The following is a 16,731-nucleotide window of genomic DNA, read 5'->3' as shown; positions in this document are numbered from 1 at the left end:
GTTCCACCTCGCAGGAAGTGAAGTAGCCACTCGGCGCTGTCTGTCTCTCGTCCTCCGGGTATATCCTTCTGTCTCGTCCTTACCCTTTTTGTCTGCGTTTCTCCGGAACAACAAATCTAAAAGCCGTCGATGACCCAAATGCTCGGACAGTTCGGCGCGTCTGTGAGAGATGGTGCCGGTGACGGCGCTGCGTGTCCAAGACGAATGCTCAGGAGCATATTTCTGCTAAGAACGCCTCAGATCGATGAAAGCAATCTTCAGAGTGGTAAACAATTTCCTCTGCCACTAGAGAGAGTAGCTGCCTCGCTCGCTCCTGTTGCTCAGAGTTCTCTGGAGGAATCGTTTTTTGTGGTTTTTTTTTTTTTTTTTTGTGTGTGTGTTTTTTTTTTTTTCCCCTGCTGCTCCAATCACGCCATAAATTTGAGAGCGAGACTCGACTTCACGTGTTGTGCGAACGAGCTGTGGGGTTTGTGCGTGGAACTTGAGTACACCGATTAGGCTTTTCCATCCGGGTCAAATCCGGGTCAAGACTGAAAGAAGACGGAGTGTTTTAAGGATAATAAATGTCTCTGGAGTATGACACGCTCTGAAAATTTTGTCTGCTTAGAAAATGGAGCTCTACATTTGTCATTAATGTACCAGTGTTGATCCTGTTAGTGATGCCATAGTTCAGTGTTGTAGTATTTCATGAACTGAAGCCTGTTTGTTTCATAACTCATGAAAATCTGCAACTCACCCTTTTATTTCTGTGCGTAAAAAAAAAAAAATATATATATATATATATATATATATATGTGTGTGTGTGTATCTACATCTGAGTGTTAGTCAACGTGATGTGTGTGTGTGTAAGCATTAGACTGTGTATGTAAGGTTTGTATATGCATGTGCACCTGTGATTGGGGTGTGTGTGTTTGTGTGTGCATATAAAAGGACCGTGTCGACCAGTAGGGTGCAGCAGACTCAAACACTGGGGCAGAGCAGCTGGTTGGTGCAGGGTTGCCATGGTGATGAGGCAGACTGGTTGTAATGTAGACCATGCAGAAGGCAGTGATGTACTCCTACACAAACGCACACAGAGTGTGAACTCTGTGATAATGACCTCAATGCCTTTCTGGGCTTATGCTTAACTTTTTACTGTTCATAATACACGCTTTTACTGTTCATAATACACGGTTTATTTACTTTATGAGATATGGAAACATTTTCTCCAGGTCTGTTGCTTTAACCCTTTGGCACCCGAGCAGTCAGATTGAACACACACAAACTTTACATGCACGTGAAAGGACAGTGTGGAAGTCATTTTGTAATTTCAGTAGTCCTGAGGTTTTGTGAACCTCGGAAACAGTATGACTTTTTTTTTTTATTGGCCATAAACAAAAATAAATGTAAAAATATATTTCACACTGAAAAGGGTTTTTTTTTTTTTTTTTTTTTTTTTTTTTAAAACATTTTACAATTTAACTATTGCTGCTATGACTATAGCTACTACTAAATACTACTGCTAGTGCAACTACCATTATTACTACTACTACTACTACTACTACTTAAACTACTACTACTACTGTTAGTGCAACTACCATTACTACTGCTAATGCTGCTACTGCTAGTGCAACTACTACTGCTAGTGCAACTACCATTACTACTACTACTTCTTAAACTACTACTGCTAGTGCAACTACCATTACTACTACTACTACTACTACTACTACTACTACTACTACTACTACTACTGTTAGTGCAACTACCATTACTACTACTTCTTAAACTACTACTGCTAGTGCAACTACCATTACTACTACTACTACTACTACTACTTAAACTACTACTACTACTACTGTTAGTGCAACTACCATTACTACTGCTAATGCTGCTACTGCTAGTGCAACTACTACTGCTAGTGCAGCTACCATTACTACTACTACTTCTTAAACTACTACTGCTAGTGCAACTACCATTACTACTACTACTACTACTACTACTACTACTACTACTGTTAGTGCAACTACCATTACTACTGCTAATGCTGCTACTGCTAGTGCAACTACTACTGCTAGTGCAACTACCATTACTACTACTACTTCTTAAACTACTACTACTACTGTTAGTGCAACTACCATTACTACTACTTCTTAAACTACTACTACTACTATTACTGTTAGTGCAACTACCATTACTACTACTACTACTACTTAAACTACTACTACTACTACTGTTAGTGCAACTACCATTACTACTACTTCTTAAACTACTACTACTACTACTACTACTGTTAGTGCAACTACCATTACTACTGCTAATGCTGCTACTACTACTACTGTTGCTAGTGCAACTACTACTGCTAGTGCAGCTACCATTACTACTACTACTTCTTAAACTACTACTGCTAGTGCAACTACCATTACTACTACTACTACTACTACTACTACTACTACTGTTAGTGCAACTACCATTACTACTACTTCTTAAACTACTACTGCTAGTGCAACTACCATTACTACTACTACTACTACTACTACTACTACTACTGTTAGTGCAACTACCATTACTACTACTTCTTAAACTACTACTACTACTACTACTACTACTACTGTTAGTGCAACTACCATTACTACTACTTCTTAAACTACTACTACTACTATTACTGTTAGTGCAACTACCATTACTACTACTTCTTAAACTACTACTACTACTACTACTACTGTTAGTGCAACTACCATTACTACTGCTAATGCTGCTACTACTACTACTGTTGCTAGTGCAACTACTACTGCTAGTGCAGCTACCATTACTACTACTACTTCTTAAACTACTACTGCTAGTGCAACTACCATTACTACTACTACTACTACTACTACTACTACTACTACTACTACTGTTAGTGCAACTACCATTACTACTACTTCTTAAACTACTACTGCTAGTGCAACTACCATTACTACTACTACTACTACTACTACTACTACTACTACTACTACTGTTAGTGCAACTACCATTACTACTACTTCTTAAACTACTACTACTACTGTTAGTGCAACTACCATTACTACTGCTAATGCTGCTACTACTACTACTGTTGCTAGTGCAACTACTACTGCTAGTGCAGCTACCATTACTACTACTACTTCTTAAACTACTACTGCTAGTGCAACTACCATTACTACTACTACTACTACTACTACTACTACTGTTAGTGCAACTACCATTACTACTACTTCTTAAACTACTACTGCTAGTGCAACTACCATTACTACTACTACTACTACTACTGTTAGTGCAACTACCATTACTACTACTTCTTAAACTACTACTGCTAGTGCAACTACCATTACTACTACTACTACTACTACTACTACTACTGTTAGTGCAACTACCATTACTACTGCTAATGCTGCTACTGCTAGTGCAACTACCATTACTACTACTACTTCTTAAACTACTACTACTACTGTTAGTGCAACTACCATTACTACTACTTCTTAAACTACTACTACTACTACTACTACTGTTAGTGCAACTACCATTACTACTACTTCTTAAACTACTACTACTACTACTACTACTACTGTTAGTGCAACTACCATTACTACTGCTAATGCTGCTACTGCTACTACTACTACTGTTGCTAGTGCAACTACTACTGCTAGTGCAGCTACCATTACTACTACTACTTCTTAAACTACTACTGCTAGTGCAACTACTACTACTACTACTACTACTTAAACTACTACTACTACTACTACTACTGTTAGTGCAACTACCATTACTACTACTTCCTAAACTACTACTACTACTACTACTACTTAAACTACTACTACTACTGTTAGTGCAACTACCATTACTACTGCTAATGCTGCTACTGCTACTACTACTACTGTTGCTAGTGCAACTACTACTGCTAGTGCAGCTACTATTACTACTACTACTTCTTAAACTACTACTACTACTGTTAGTGCAACTACCATTACTACTGCTAATGCTGCTACTGCTACTACTACTACTGTTGCTAGTGCAACTACTACTGCTAGTGCAGCTACCATTACTACTACTACTTCTTAAACTACTACTGCTAGTGCAACTACCATTACTACTACTACTACTTCTTAAACTACTACTGCTAGTGCACCTACCATTACTACTACTACTTCTTAAACTACTACTGCTAGTGCAACTACCATTACTACTACTACTACTTCTTAAACTACTACTGCTAGTGCACCTACCATTACTACTACTACTTCTTAAACTACTACTGCTAGTGCAACTACCATTACTACTACTACTACTTCTTAAACTACTACTGCTAGTGCACCTACCATTACTACTACTACTTCTTAAACTACTACTGCTAGTGCAACTACCATTACTACTACTACTACTACTACTTAACTACTACTACTACTACTGTTAGTGCAACTACCATTACTACTGCTAATGCTGCTACTGCTAGTGCAACTACTACTGCTAGTGCAACTACCATTACTACTACTACTTCTTAAACTACTACTGCTAGTGCAGCTACCATTACTACTACTACTTCTTAAACTACTACTGCTAGTGCAACTACCATTACTACTACTACTTCTTAAACTACTACTGCTAGTGCAACTACTATTACTATTACTACTGTTAATGCTGCTGCTGCTACTACTACTGTTGCTAGTGCAACTACTACTACTACCGCTACTACTGCTAGTACAGCTACCATTACTACTACTACTACTACTTAAACTACTACTACCGCTACTACTGCTAGTGCAACTACTATTACTACTACTACTATTACTGCTACTACTTCTTAAACTACTACTACTGTTAGTGCAACTACTATTACTGCTGCTACTGCTAATGCTGCTGCTGTTACTACTACTAGTACTACTACTACTGCTAGTGCAACTAACATTACTACTACTACTGCTAGTACAACTTCTACTATTACAAATACTTCTATTACACTAATAATAATGCTGCAAATACTGCTACTACTTCTACTATACTAATAATAATACTACAACTACCACTATGCTAATAATAATACTAAAAATACTACTGCTACTACTAAACTAGCTCGTTCACCAAACTACATCATGCCAGGACCAGACATAAGTTCCTGACTTTTTGCCAAACTCCTCTATTTAAATAATAATAATAAAAAAGAAGAAATCCAGTCACTTCATAAACAAGAAGAACGTTCAGAACAAAAATGACACTGACTTACTTGTTCCATAAACCACTTTATAAACTGCTAGAAGTTGAGTCCACTGCTCCGTACTGAGGTTTAGGAAGGGAAACGACGCGTTGACGACCGCAGTCACCCTGCGATTGGATCTGCTGCATGGTTTATTTAACGCTCTGATTGGCTGACGTTGTGGTGGAAGACGTCATTCATCATCTGACTGACATAAAAAAGTTGCAATTCTTAAAAATCGGCTCGTGCGACGTGATCCGGCGGACAGACGTCACGAAGAGCTCGTTCCAGCCGCAGAAACTTCTGGTGCGCGTTAACTCACTTCAGGCTGCTGTTTAATTTAAGTGTGTTGACATCTCAAGCGGTTGCAAAGTTATAAAAGTTAAAAAAAAAAAAAAAAAAGCTATATAGATGTATTAAAAAGCAGCAACTCGCAGTTTTTCCCACTCGGAGGATGACTCTTTTGGGCTATTTTGAGGACTGCAGGCTGCTGTTCTGCTGCGTTTGTGAGAACTGAAGCGCACTTGGTAGTGCGCCGCGGTGTGTTTAGGACTCTAGAGGGTTTTCTGCAGGACTGCTAGGAGGGTGGTATAAACGGCAGTAATACTGAACACACCGTTCTACTGTACGCAGGTAATTAGGCCCAGAGAGAGAAAGGCACACACGCTTTGCTTGCTGTGTGTGTGTGTGTGTGTGTGTGTGTGTGTGTGGATGAGGAGGAATTGCTGAAAGCAATGCAGGAGTAAATGATTTTCTTGTAAAGTGTGTGTGTGTGTGTTCACTACAGCAGCTGTGCTATTCACACATACTGTCACTATATCTATCTATCTATATATATATATATATATATATATATATATATATATATATATATATATATATATATATATATACATACATACATACATACATTCTGTATCTCCTTGAGGCTTGTACACACACACACACACACACACGGTTTATAAAATGTTGTTGGAAAGTAAAATTAGGGACAGCTTGTGATTAAGTAAAGCTGAGGTTCTTAGCTGTATGCTGGCTGTCAATCAAATATTTGAGGTAAAGGGGTTAAATCACACAATTTATTGTTTATTGAAGTAAAAAAACAAAAAAAACAACAACTAGCACCACTACCACTATGTTATAACACCATAGTCTCAGCCTCAGAGGCTCCGCCCACAGGCCACAGAACCTCCCAAATCGTTTCTACACTTTTCTGGCCTCAAGCTTCAGAATCTTCAGGGTTCTCTGCATCTCTGCGTATATGCACGTCTGCACGCGGGTTTCTGAACACACCACCCGGACGAGCTTACCGTAGATATCGACACCGGATTGGAAAAATTTAAAAAAAAAATATATATATATATATTTGTTTTGCGTTTCATCATAAAAATCACATCAATGCATCCCTATATATAAATTGCTTCCAGCAAATCCTTCTCACTCCCACACACTCCGAGCTGGAGAGCTAATAATTCTCACCCTCTCTCTCTTTTTGTATCTCTCTCTCTCTCTCTCTCTCTCTCTCTCTCTCTCTCTCTCTCTCTCTCTCTCTGGGCCTGATTTCACACACGTACAGTAGGACAGAGTGCATCCAGAGTGCATTCACTACTGCGAGGTTTATTCAGTGGAAAACGAGGCCAGCGTCTCGCTAATCTGCTTTCAATTTTTTATTATTATTATTTTTTTTTCCAAAGGCGTAAGAAAAGATATCAGCTGCCAGGACGGAGATGAAATGAACACGAACACACACACACACACACACACTGGAAATAGTCCTTTTATAGGAAGACGGCTCGACTGATCCAGGAATCGCGCTGTCCAGGCTGTGATTGAGTCTTCATCCTGGCCTGTATCATATTCCAGCTGACGTCTGGAGACACTCGGCGTCTGAACGTTGAATTTATAGCATTTTCAGACTTCAAACCACGTACACACACGCGCACACACAGTTGGTTATCTACACTAGTTCATCATTCAGTTGGAGTGAAGCTTTCCCAGGACTTCCCAGGCTGACGGGTTTAGCCTACAGGCCTCAAATCACTCCGAATAAAATAGCTGAAATCAAACCGGAACTATTTTACGTTTATTAGGCAGCGACTATCAGATAAATGAGGAGCAACACATCTGAAGTCACGCAGTGATGGGAAAATAATCAGCGACAGGGCGGTGTGATTAAAGGGTTGCTGTTACCACCCGGACGTTGATTATTTTCCTCTCGCAGCATGACCTTCAGTGTGTTTCCAACAGCAGCACTTCACGAAAGAGTTGTACGCCACAGAAACTCGCCAAGGATTACAATTTTGTACTTATTCGATAATAACACGTCGTACTTTTTAGCCGTTTATAGCTACATTTTGTGTCTGAAATGCGCTTCTTTTAGTCGTCCACGCAAGCTCCAAGGTTAACAGTAATGGAAGCTCCGTGGTAGTTTGTTGCACCGTTTCCAAAAACCCAACGTAAGCAGATCGGCTCACGTGGCTTCTGAGGCGTCTGGACTCGGGTCGGCGTGGCCCCGTCTCCGAAGGCGGAACCGAACGTGATTTGGATTCCGATTATAGTTATAGATCTATTTGATTTGTATGTAAAGACCGAATGACGCGTTTTGAGGTCAGAGCGTTCCGATGACTTTATACCTGCGGGTAGCCCAGCGCTAAACCGAAGAGCCGGCGCGTGAATCACGAGCCAGCGGAAGGAAATAAAGAAGCCGACACCGAAGCCTCCGTCGTCTGGTTTAAGGCCTGCAGGGTTGTTTACTACTGATCCGGCTCTCGGTGTTGCCATGGCAACAGCCTCCTTTGCCTTCGCACCAGCAGACCTCGTGTTGATCCGAGACGCAGTTCCACCCTGCAGATCGTTTGCGGAGTGGATTTCGTGAGACGGATTACTCGTACCCAGCGTGCTAATACAATTTTCAACACTTCCTTGTCGACTTGCCCTGGCTGGCTGCTTTTAGACAAGACCCTGTCACCATTCCATTATGCTATCAGATTAGAGGAAGTGTGTTAGATGAGTCGGCAGAAGGCTGGGAGATGAAGGCAACGTGAGTGTAGACCGAATTACCCAGAGGGCACCGAGATCTGATGTAATTTCCTTTTCAAAGTGGTAAAGAATGGCAGATGAAGCTGTTACAAGCAGGAATGTCCCTCTGCTCTCCAGTTCGGAGTTGGCAATCAATTCGCCCTCCTGCTGACCGATCACCTCGAAGGTGCTGGGAGTCGATCCCAAGCAGTGGATTCCTTGATTCCTGTCGCTCTAAAGCTTTGGAGTCCATTCCACACCCACGTTCTACTAGATTTTAAGCGCTTCCAAGTGATGAAAACTTTATTTGGGGCTCTAGTGTGTTCTAACGTGCTAGTCTGACTGACCACCAGCAGCGAGCTCGAATTTAATCTGTACAGGAGGGGGAAAAAAAAAAACAAAACATTCTTTAATATTTTTCACATAAACCAAGGAGCTCCGTCTCAGCAGGACGGCTGCTCCACATTCCCGTCTGTAACCGAGCCTTTATTTCAGCTCCTGCCTGTTCCAGTCTGAGGCGTGTTGTGTGTGTTAATAAGCGCGCTGGCGTTGGAGTGAGCACCCAGGGGATTGGCATTAACACATAAACACCATTTGGCCGTCGGCGTCTCTTCGCTGGGTGAGCGATCAGTGTCTTAGAAGCAGATGGTCGAGCTGAGGGTGGGAAATTCTTCACATGGCCTGCTATGGTGTAGCTTACTCGGTGACACAGACGCGCATACACACACACACACACACACTGCCAGGTAATGGCATGAGTGTGAAAGAAAGTGTAGTACTAGGTGTTAAAAACTGTCATTCGTTTCCCATTCATGGCTATTGAATTCTCATCTCTATGGGCGTAGGGTTCCTTTCAAATTAGGGTGTGACTGTTTTACAGAGGAGGGCGTGTCTTTAGACAGCAAACAGGTGGATGTGTCTTTAGACTACAGACTGACGGGCGTGAGCTTTAGAATGCAGACAGGTGGGCGTGTCTTTGGACTGCGGAGTTGTGGGCGTGTCTTTGGACTGCGGAGTTGTGGGCGTGTCTTTGGACTGCGGAGTTGTGGGCGTGTCTTTGGACTGCGGAGTTGTGGGCGTGTCTTTGGACTGCGGAGTTGTGGGTGTGAACTTTAGAATGCAGACAGGTGGGCGTGTCTTTAGACTGAAGAATTGTGGGCGTGTCTTTGGACTGCGGGGTTGTGGGCGTGTCTTTGGACTGCGGGGTTGTGGGCGTGGCTTAAAATAGTCCATACATGGATGAAAGGCATGCCCTTCACATATTTCTGAGCAGGCATACTTTTTTTTATAAAAACTACATCATGATGTCCCAAAGTGTTTTCTTCATCTTACACCACAGCAATTTGCTGACCGTTCCAATGTTTTTGTTTTTATTCCGTTCTCACTTCTGTTATAGCCGCTATAAACAGTCATTTGCTCCCTTTCTCTAGAAGTTATAATAAAAAAGATAGACTACAAACCCATGGCTTGTCCCATTACGCTGACACCGGAGACTCCTTCCATAAATGTTACATGCACGTTTCCTTCTCCAACACCTTCTGAGCAAGGCTCTTATCCCTCAACTGCTCAGTATCACGTAGTAAGTCCCACTGCATACAAGCTTCAGCTTAATTAAATAGAGCTAAATGTAAACAATTAACTAAATATATCAGTGTCCGCTTAATATTTGGGTACTGTTAATATTAGAAGATATTTTTAGCTCCTTAAAATTGGTATCGGTGACAATTTCCATATCATTCAGTCCTTTATGACATATAATTTGGGAGGATTGTTATTTAGGATAAAATACGATTTAGAAACCTGTACCGTTCGATTTGCTTGAATATTGAATATTTGATTTAATCGTTCAGTGTCCTGTGTAATAGAATAATATTTATTGATAAGAGCTAAAAATAAATAAATAAATAAACTACTTCCATTTGATTAAAGACTCCACATCTTCAAACAAGAGTACAGTCAGCCCGCTGATAAGCCTAGCTTGTTTCTATGGTAACGGATTCAGTGCAGCTTGAAGTCTCGTGAGAGGCGAGTTAATACAAAATACGGCTTCGTTCAGTGCTGCTAATCCGATGAGCTGTTGGTAAACGTTAAGTGGAAATGATGAGCCTCGGTTACAGAGACTTTCCATCATCAGTCACGTCCGTCTCAGACGGATCGTGTCCCAACACCAGCGCTAACGAATACACCTCCCTGTTTCAAACAGATGGCATGTAGTTATGTCTATTCTCTGTGTATCGATGCAAAAAAAGAGCTCTGTCCTGAGTGTTCTAATTGGCTGTTGTTGTTGTTGTTGTTTTTTTTGTTGATGTAGTCAGTGTTCCCAGCGTTCATACCTGCGGAGATTTTTCTCCGTACGGGCCGCTGGAGTTTACATTTTTGAGTCGTTTGATTCTGTTCCGTTAAATGATTCCTTCTGAATCACTTCATTCGTTCGGGGTTTCGCATGATCATCTGGCCATCTGAGACAGACATCGATCAGTTTTTAGCTCATAAATTTACCGACGCGTGATTCTTAATGCTGCGTGTCGTTACCTGGATGATCAATGACATGATGTGTTTATGTTTTGTGAGAGTTGTTCACGAGTCCCTTGTTCGTCCTGAGCAGTTGTACTGCCCACTGTTCTTCAGAAAAATCCTCCAGGTCCTGCACATTCTTTACTCTTCCAGCATCTTTTCGTATTTGAGCCCTTTCCAACAGTGACTAAGATGTCGACATCCATCTTTTCACACCGAGGACGACCGAGGGACTCGTACACGACTATCACATACGGTGCAAACGTTCACTGATGCCCAAGAAAGCGTCAAGCGCCAGGGGGGTGTAAACTTTTTAACAAGATGATCGGTGTTTATTTTATTCGAAAACCTTATTATTTCTCATTTAGTACATGTCAAGATGTTTACGTGTTTCTCAGAAGAGAAAATAGCAGCAGTTTACACCGGTCATCCTGTTCAAAAGTTTACCCCCCCCCCCCCTTCCCCCCACTCCCACCCACCATCCAGCTCTTAATGTATCGTGTTTTTGGAGTAGGACTGACATTTGGGGGGAAAAAAAGACCACACTCTCTCCCATTCCTGCTCATCATCACATCGCTTTGCTTCTCATTTGCGTAAAGTTAAACTTTGCTCAGCCTCATCATTGCGTCTTTACCGGTTGCTCCTCCTCCTGTCGCTGTAGATCGCCAGCTCTCTCCGTTTCTCCGTACACAAGCGCATGCGAGACTTTCAGTTTTTCCTGCAACTATCTCGCACTTGTTGTGCGTCAGTTAGCGGAAGCTTATGCTTGTAGGATCTTGAAGCTCGAAGCTTATGCATCACGGACTGCTCCTCGACTACATTCTGCCAAGTCACCGAGAATAAAAGCAGCTGCCAAATCAATAAACGTAAAATAAACCTCTCTTCAGGAAGCTTGTTAACGGGATGTAATGACGTAACCCGATTCGGTGCTGTACTGGTGGGAAAGAAACCGACGTTAAGTACAGTGTGCTGAAGAAGCTTTAAAATGACAGCACCCTGAATCATCCTGTTTCTCTCTGTGCTCCCCAGGAAATAAGCTGAATAAGGACCTCAAGCAGTACCTGAGCCAGAGGTTTCAGAAGTCTTCAGAAGACCACAAGCTCCAGCAGACCATACGGGATAACCTCTACCGCCATGCTGTGCCTTGTGAGTTCTCCTCCTCCTCCTCTTCTTCTTCCTCTTCTTCCTTCTTTTTCTTTCATCTTCTTCCTTCTTTCATTTCTTTCATCTTTTCTTCTTCTTCCATCTTCTTCCTTCTTCTTCTTCCTTCTTCTTCTTCTTCTTCCTTCTTTTTCTTTCATCTTCTATCTTCTTTCATTTCTTTCATCTTTTCTTCTTCTTCCATCTTCTTCCTTCTTCTTCTTCTTACATTTCTTTCATCTTTTCTTCTTCTTTCTCCTTCTTCTTCCTTCGTCTTCTTCTTCTTACATTTTTCATCTTTTCGTCTTCTTCCTTCTTCTTCTTCTTCTTTCATCTTTTCTTCTTCTTCCTTCATCTTCCAGCTTCTTCCTTCTTCTTCTTTCATCTTTTCTTCTTCTTCCTTCATCTTCCAGCTTCTTCCTTCTTCTTCTTTCATCTTTTCTTCTTCTTCCTTCATCTTCCAGCTTCTTCCTTCTTCTTCTTTCATCTTTTCTTCTTCTTCCTTCATCTTCCAGCTTCTTCCTTCTTCTTCTTTCATTTTTTCTTCTTCCTTCAAATTCCATCTTCTACCTTCTTCTTCTTCTTCTTTCATCTTTTCTTCTTCCTTCATCTTCCATCTTCTACCTTCTTGTTCTTCCTCCTCCTTTTTCTTCTTCTACTTCTTCTTCTTCTTCTTTTTTTATCTCCTTCTTTCATTTCTTTCATCTTTTCTTCTTCTTCCTTCATCTTCCTTCATCTTCCCTCTTTTTCCTTCTTGTTCTTATTCTTTTATCTTCATCTTCTGTTTTCTTCTTCTTTCTTCTTCTTCTTCTTCTTCTTCTTCTTCTTCAGTTCTGTCCGTTCACCCAAAAACTGAACAAACTTTATGCCAACAAAATTTTGCCATCATTTGTATTAGTGATTTGTTATAGGTGTAATAACGAACGAAGGCTTCAGTGTGTGTGTGTGTGTGTGTGTGTGTGTGTGTGTGTTCTCATTGATGACATGCTGTGGAATTCACACAGTATTTGAGAGGGTGGCAGCCATGTTCTTTTAAGAGGTTCAGTGATTTATCATATCATATACCGAGTGTGTGTCGATCTGTAGATCTGACAGCGGTTCTCTTCACTTTATATTCAGTCCATCAGTAACTTTTTTCCAAATGGAATTTCGATCCAGTTGATACTTCTAGATTTTCTCCCAGTGTGTCTAGGATTCAGTTGTGCATGTTTATGAGAGATTCTCTTGCCATTATTTATTTTTTTTCCCCCCAGATTAAAGATTCACCGGTTTGATTCAAGTTGATGATTCAGTCCGTTTGATTCAAGTTGATGATTCAGTCCATTTGATTCAGTCGATGATAAGGATGCACCGATCCTTAACAGCATGTATCGTGCACAAATTTTTAGACGATTGCGACTACCGATATATCTATAGTATGTAGAAAAGTGGGTGTGTCCAAGTTCACGTGCATATACGAGTTCATATTGGAAAATATGCCATCACTGAGTTTATGTATGAAAATGTCTGAGTTCGTATACAGGAATGTGGGGGTGTCTAAGCGCATCCATGGGAATGTGGGTGTCTTTGAGTTCCGTGTGGAAATGTGGTTGTATACGAATTTACATATAGAAATGTGGGCGTGTCTAAATTCATATGCAGGAAATGTGGGTGTACCTTTGAGCTCCTATTTTGAACTACGGGCTTATTCAAATTCATATGCGGAAATGTGGGTGCGTCTTTTAGTTTATAAAAGGAAATGTTGGTGTGTCTTTGTGTTTTAAATAAGGAGATATGGGTGTGTCTCAGATCATATATGGAAATACGGGCTTATTGAAGTTCATCTGCAGAAATGTGGGTGTGTCTGTGTTTAAATAAGGAAATGCGGGCGTGTCTTAATTTATACTGTATGCAGAGATGTAAGTGTGTCATTGAGTCGATATTTGGAAACGTGGGTGTGTTCGAGTTCATGAAGTTTGAGTGCGTCTTTGAGAGCTTATATGAAAATGAACGGGTGTGTCTTCCAGGCCATAGATGGGAATGTTGTTGTGTGCATGCATGAGCGTCTTCAGAGTATGAAGAAGGAAATCATTCAAACTTAAATATGCACGTGTATTTTCACAATGTTATTTGAATATCATTTTTTCTTCTCAAGACTAACTTTGAGGTCCGTGTGCTACTCGTATGTTGTAAGGGCGTGTCCGAGCTCATAAACGGATTCCGGGACACTCCCATCTGACCCGCCCCGCCCCCCCGGCCACCACCACCGGTGTGCAGCACTATGAGCAAAAGCACTCGCTCTTTCAACTGATCGGATAACCTGCATGTGATTGATGGACAGGAGACAGCTGGGCAAGCTTGATGGGAAACATGGGCTCATGGGAGATCAGAAAATCTAATCTGTCACTCCAAACCTTAAATCTGGGCCTTAAATGTACAGGAATCCTGGCTGATTTAGAGTCAGCTATACAGGAGTGTAAACGAGGAAACGCTGATCCTGAAGGGTCAGGCCTCTTAATGTAAGAAATGAAAGATATTGGTCCTGTATCTGGCAATCTCGGACAGCTGTGTGCGTGCGTGCGTGTGTGTGTGTGTGCGTGCGTGTGTGTGTTTGAGGGTCACTCATGGGGAAGTATGAGTGTGCATTTGGGTGCAGCTGCCTCTTTGTTTCCTGATGGCCTGAGCCATGAGTCGCCTTGCCAGGTGGCCAGTGGGTGTGTGTGTGTGTGAGGAGGAGGACGGCAGCAGGCCAAGGGTGACGATTAGGATGCGTGACCCTGGAGCAGGTCAACTCTCACTGCTGTGTGAGAACATTTTTATCTTCGATCTGTTCTAAACTTGAACTTTTTCAGCAAGTTTTGCACAATGAAAAAAAAAAAAAAAGAGTAAATATTCCGCCTCGGGTTCGATCATGGTCACATTGTGGCTTCAGAACAGATTCATGAAGTGGATGGGTGATATTCATACCCAAACAGAGAAATGGTGGCAATTTAAAATATATATATATGGCGCTGTCCCTTTAAGAAAGAGCAGCTGTGTGTGTGTGAGAAACAAGATGGTTGCCACGAATACACTCTATTTCTCGCCTTCTCTTTTTGCTCTTTTTCTCTTTCATTTTTTTTAATCCTGTGTGTGTGTGTGTGTGTGTGTGTGTGTGTGTGTGTGTGTGTGTGTGTGTGTGTGTGTGTGTGTGAGTGTTTTCTCCATTGGCTTGTGCTTAGCTGCTGTTTTTCCTGTCATTCTTTCTTCCCCTTTTCTCTGGTGTTCCTTATGGGATGTGAACAGGTGCTCATCCACTCCGTAGGGTCCCTATGAGCACAAATGAGAGCAATGCTATGAAACTTATTTTGTCCACTAGTGTACAGTATGTAGTTTCTGTGTGTGTGTGTGTGTGTGTGTGTGTGTGTGTGTGTTGGGAGCAGCAGGTCTTCTCTTAGCTAGTTGGTCAATTGAGCATCACGACAGTACAGCCTTCACCTCTGAAACCCTTCCTCTGGCCGTCTCCTCCCTCCTCCTCTCTCTCCCTCTCTCTCTTTCTCTCTCTCCCTCTCTCTCGACTCTCAGCAGCAGTCGCATGTCTCGCCACTCAGGTTGCCGCTGCTCCGTCTCCAGCACACCGGATTAATACTCCGTCTTTAGCAAAGCCTCCATCTTTCTCTGCACAGAGGCAAGTTTCATTTTCCTGCTTCTCCCCCCCCCCGCCATAATGAAATGCGGTTAATTCGTGCGAGCGAAAGCAGGACCTCTGTGTCTGGAATATAGGCTAAAGGCATGGCCGTGGTCTGGGAGGGGGATCTGGTGGGGTGACTGGGCGTGAGGTGGATGGGGGGTTGGGTTGATGAAGGGATAGACAGAGCGCTAGAGTCATACGAAAGGCCGAAAGACAGATGGTGTTGTGTCGTGGCTTTTTTTTCTTTGCATCAATCCAATTTATCTAGTGGCTATTGTGTGTAGTTCTACTAGGGCCCAGGCTTCGTTATTCCTGCATGGGTGTGTATGTGTGGAAGCGTGCGCGCGTGTGTGTGTGTGTGTGGAAGCGCGTGTGTGTGATGGAATGGCAAAGGGGCAGGGTGTGTGAGCCGTGATCAGCTCCAGATGTCACCTGAACAATAGTGCTCTGTGGCTGAGCGGCAAGAGCAAATCAAACCCAGCACTGCTGGTGCTTTGTGTGTGTGCGTGCGTGTGTGTGTGCGCACGCGTGTGTGCGCACGTACTCTGTTAGCTCTGTGCATTTCAATATCAACAGACCTACACACAGAGTGATGCTTAGAAACAGTCAGTACTTGACATGTAGCTTTGTGTGATTCATTTCTCCGAATCATTTTTCAGCGACTCTTGGTTGTTTTTTTTAAGTGACTCGGATGAATCAGTTTGCACACACAAATGATTCAAATAATTGTTTTTTCCATTTTTTTTTTTTTCCTCCATCTGTTTCATTGCGCTATGGAAATGTTTACACCAGCTTTCCATGCAGTCATGAGAAACACCTGGGGAGTGAGCAAACGGATCATATAGCCTTCCTGTCTTACCAATATTACTGTGATACTGGAAAAACATAACGGTGAGCCACCGATATTGCACATTTTTAGCCTTTTTTTCGAATCAACTCACATCAAAACGCATTAAAGTATCTAGATCGTTTCTCCCAACAGTGACCTGACCTACATTTTTTTTTTATTATTTTTTTTTTAATATCTCTATTTTACCTAGATCTACTGAGAAGAGGCTGATACTCAAAACAGTTGCATTTTGTCAGTGCTAGCGTCAACTCTGTTAACGTTTAACCAAAAGATTTTCCCACAGTCGTACCGAACGTAATGCTAAAGTCGTCTCTTTGGTATTTTTATTTTTTTTTTGTTTGTAATCGTTCTGAACAGTCACTTTAGCACACGGGC

The 16,731-nt window shown here is 41.8% G+C and overlaps 1 protein-coding gene across 7 annotated transcripts in view; it reads left to right on the top strand.

The window, feature by feature from the left end:
• The window catches only part of magi1b (membrane associated guanylate kinase, WW and PDZ domain containing 1b), a 149,216-nt gene that overhangs the window by 50,887 nt on the left and 81,598 nt on the right, over nt 1-16,731 (top strand). For all 7 annotated transcript variants that reach the window (XM_053673898.1, XM_053673894.1, XM_053673899.1 and 4 more), the window contains exon 2: nt 11,747-11,863. In XM_053673898.1, the coding sequence (XP_053529873.1) occupies nt 11,747-11,863 (117 nt within the window). The remainder of the gene's footprint in view (nt 1-11,746; nt 11,864-16,731) is intronic.

Source organism: Ictalurus punctatus, chromosome 21 (assembly GCF_001660625.3).
Source record: "Ictalurus punctatus breed USDA103 chromosome 21, Coco_2.0, whole genome shotgun sequence".
Lineage (NCBI taxonomy): Eukaryota > Metazoa > Chordata > Actinopteri > Siluriformes > Ictaluridae > Ictalurus > Ictalurus punctatus.
This window is presented reverse-complemented; position numbering and strand designations above follow the sequence as displayed.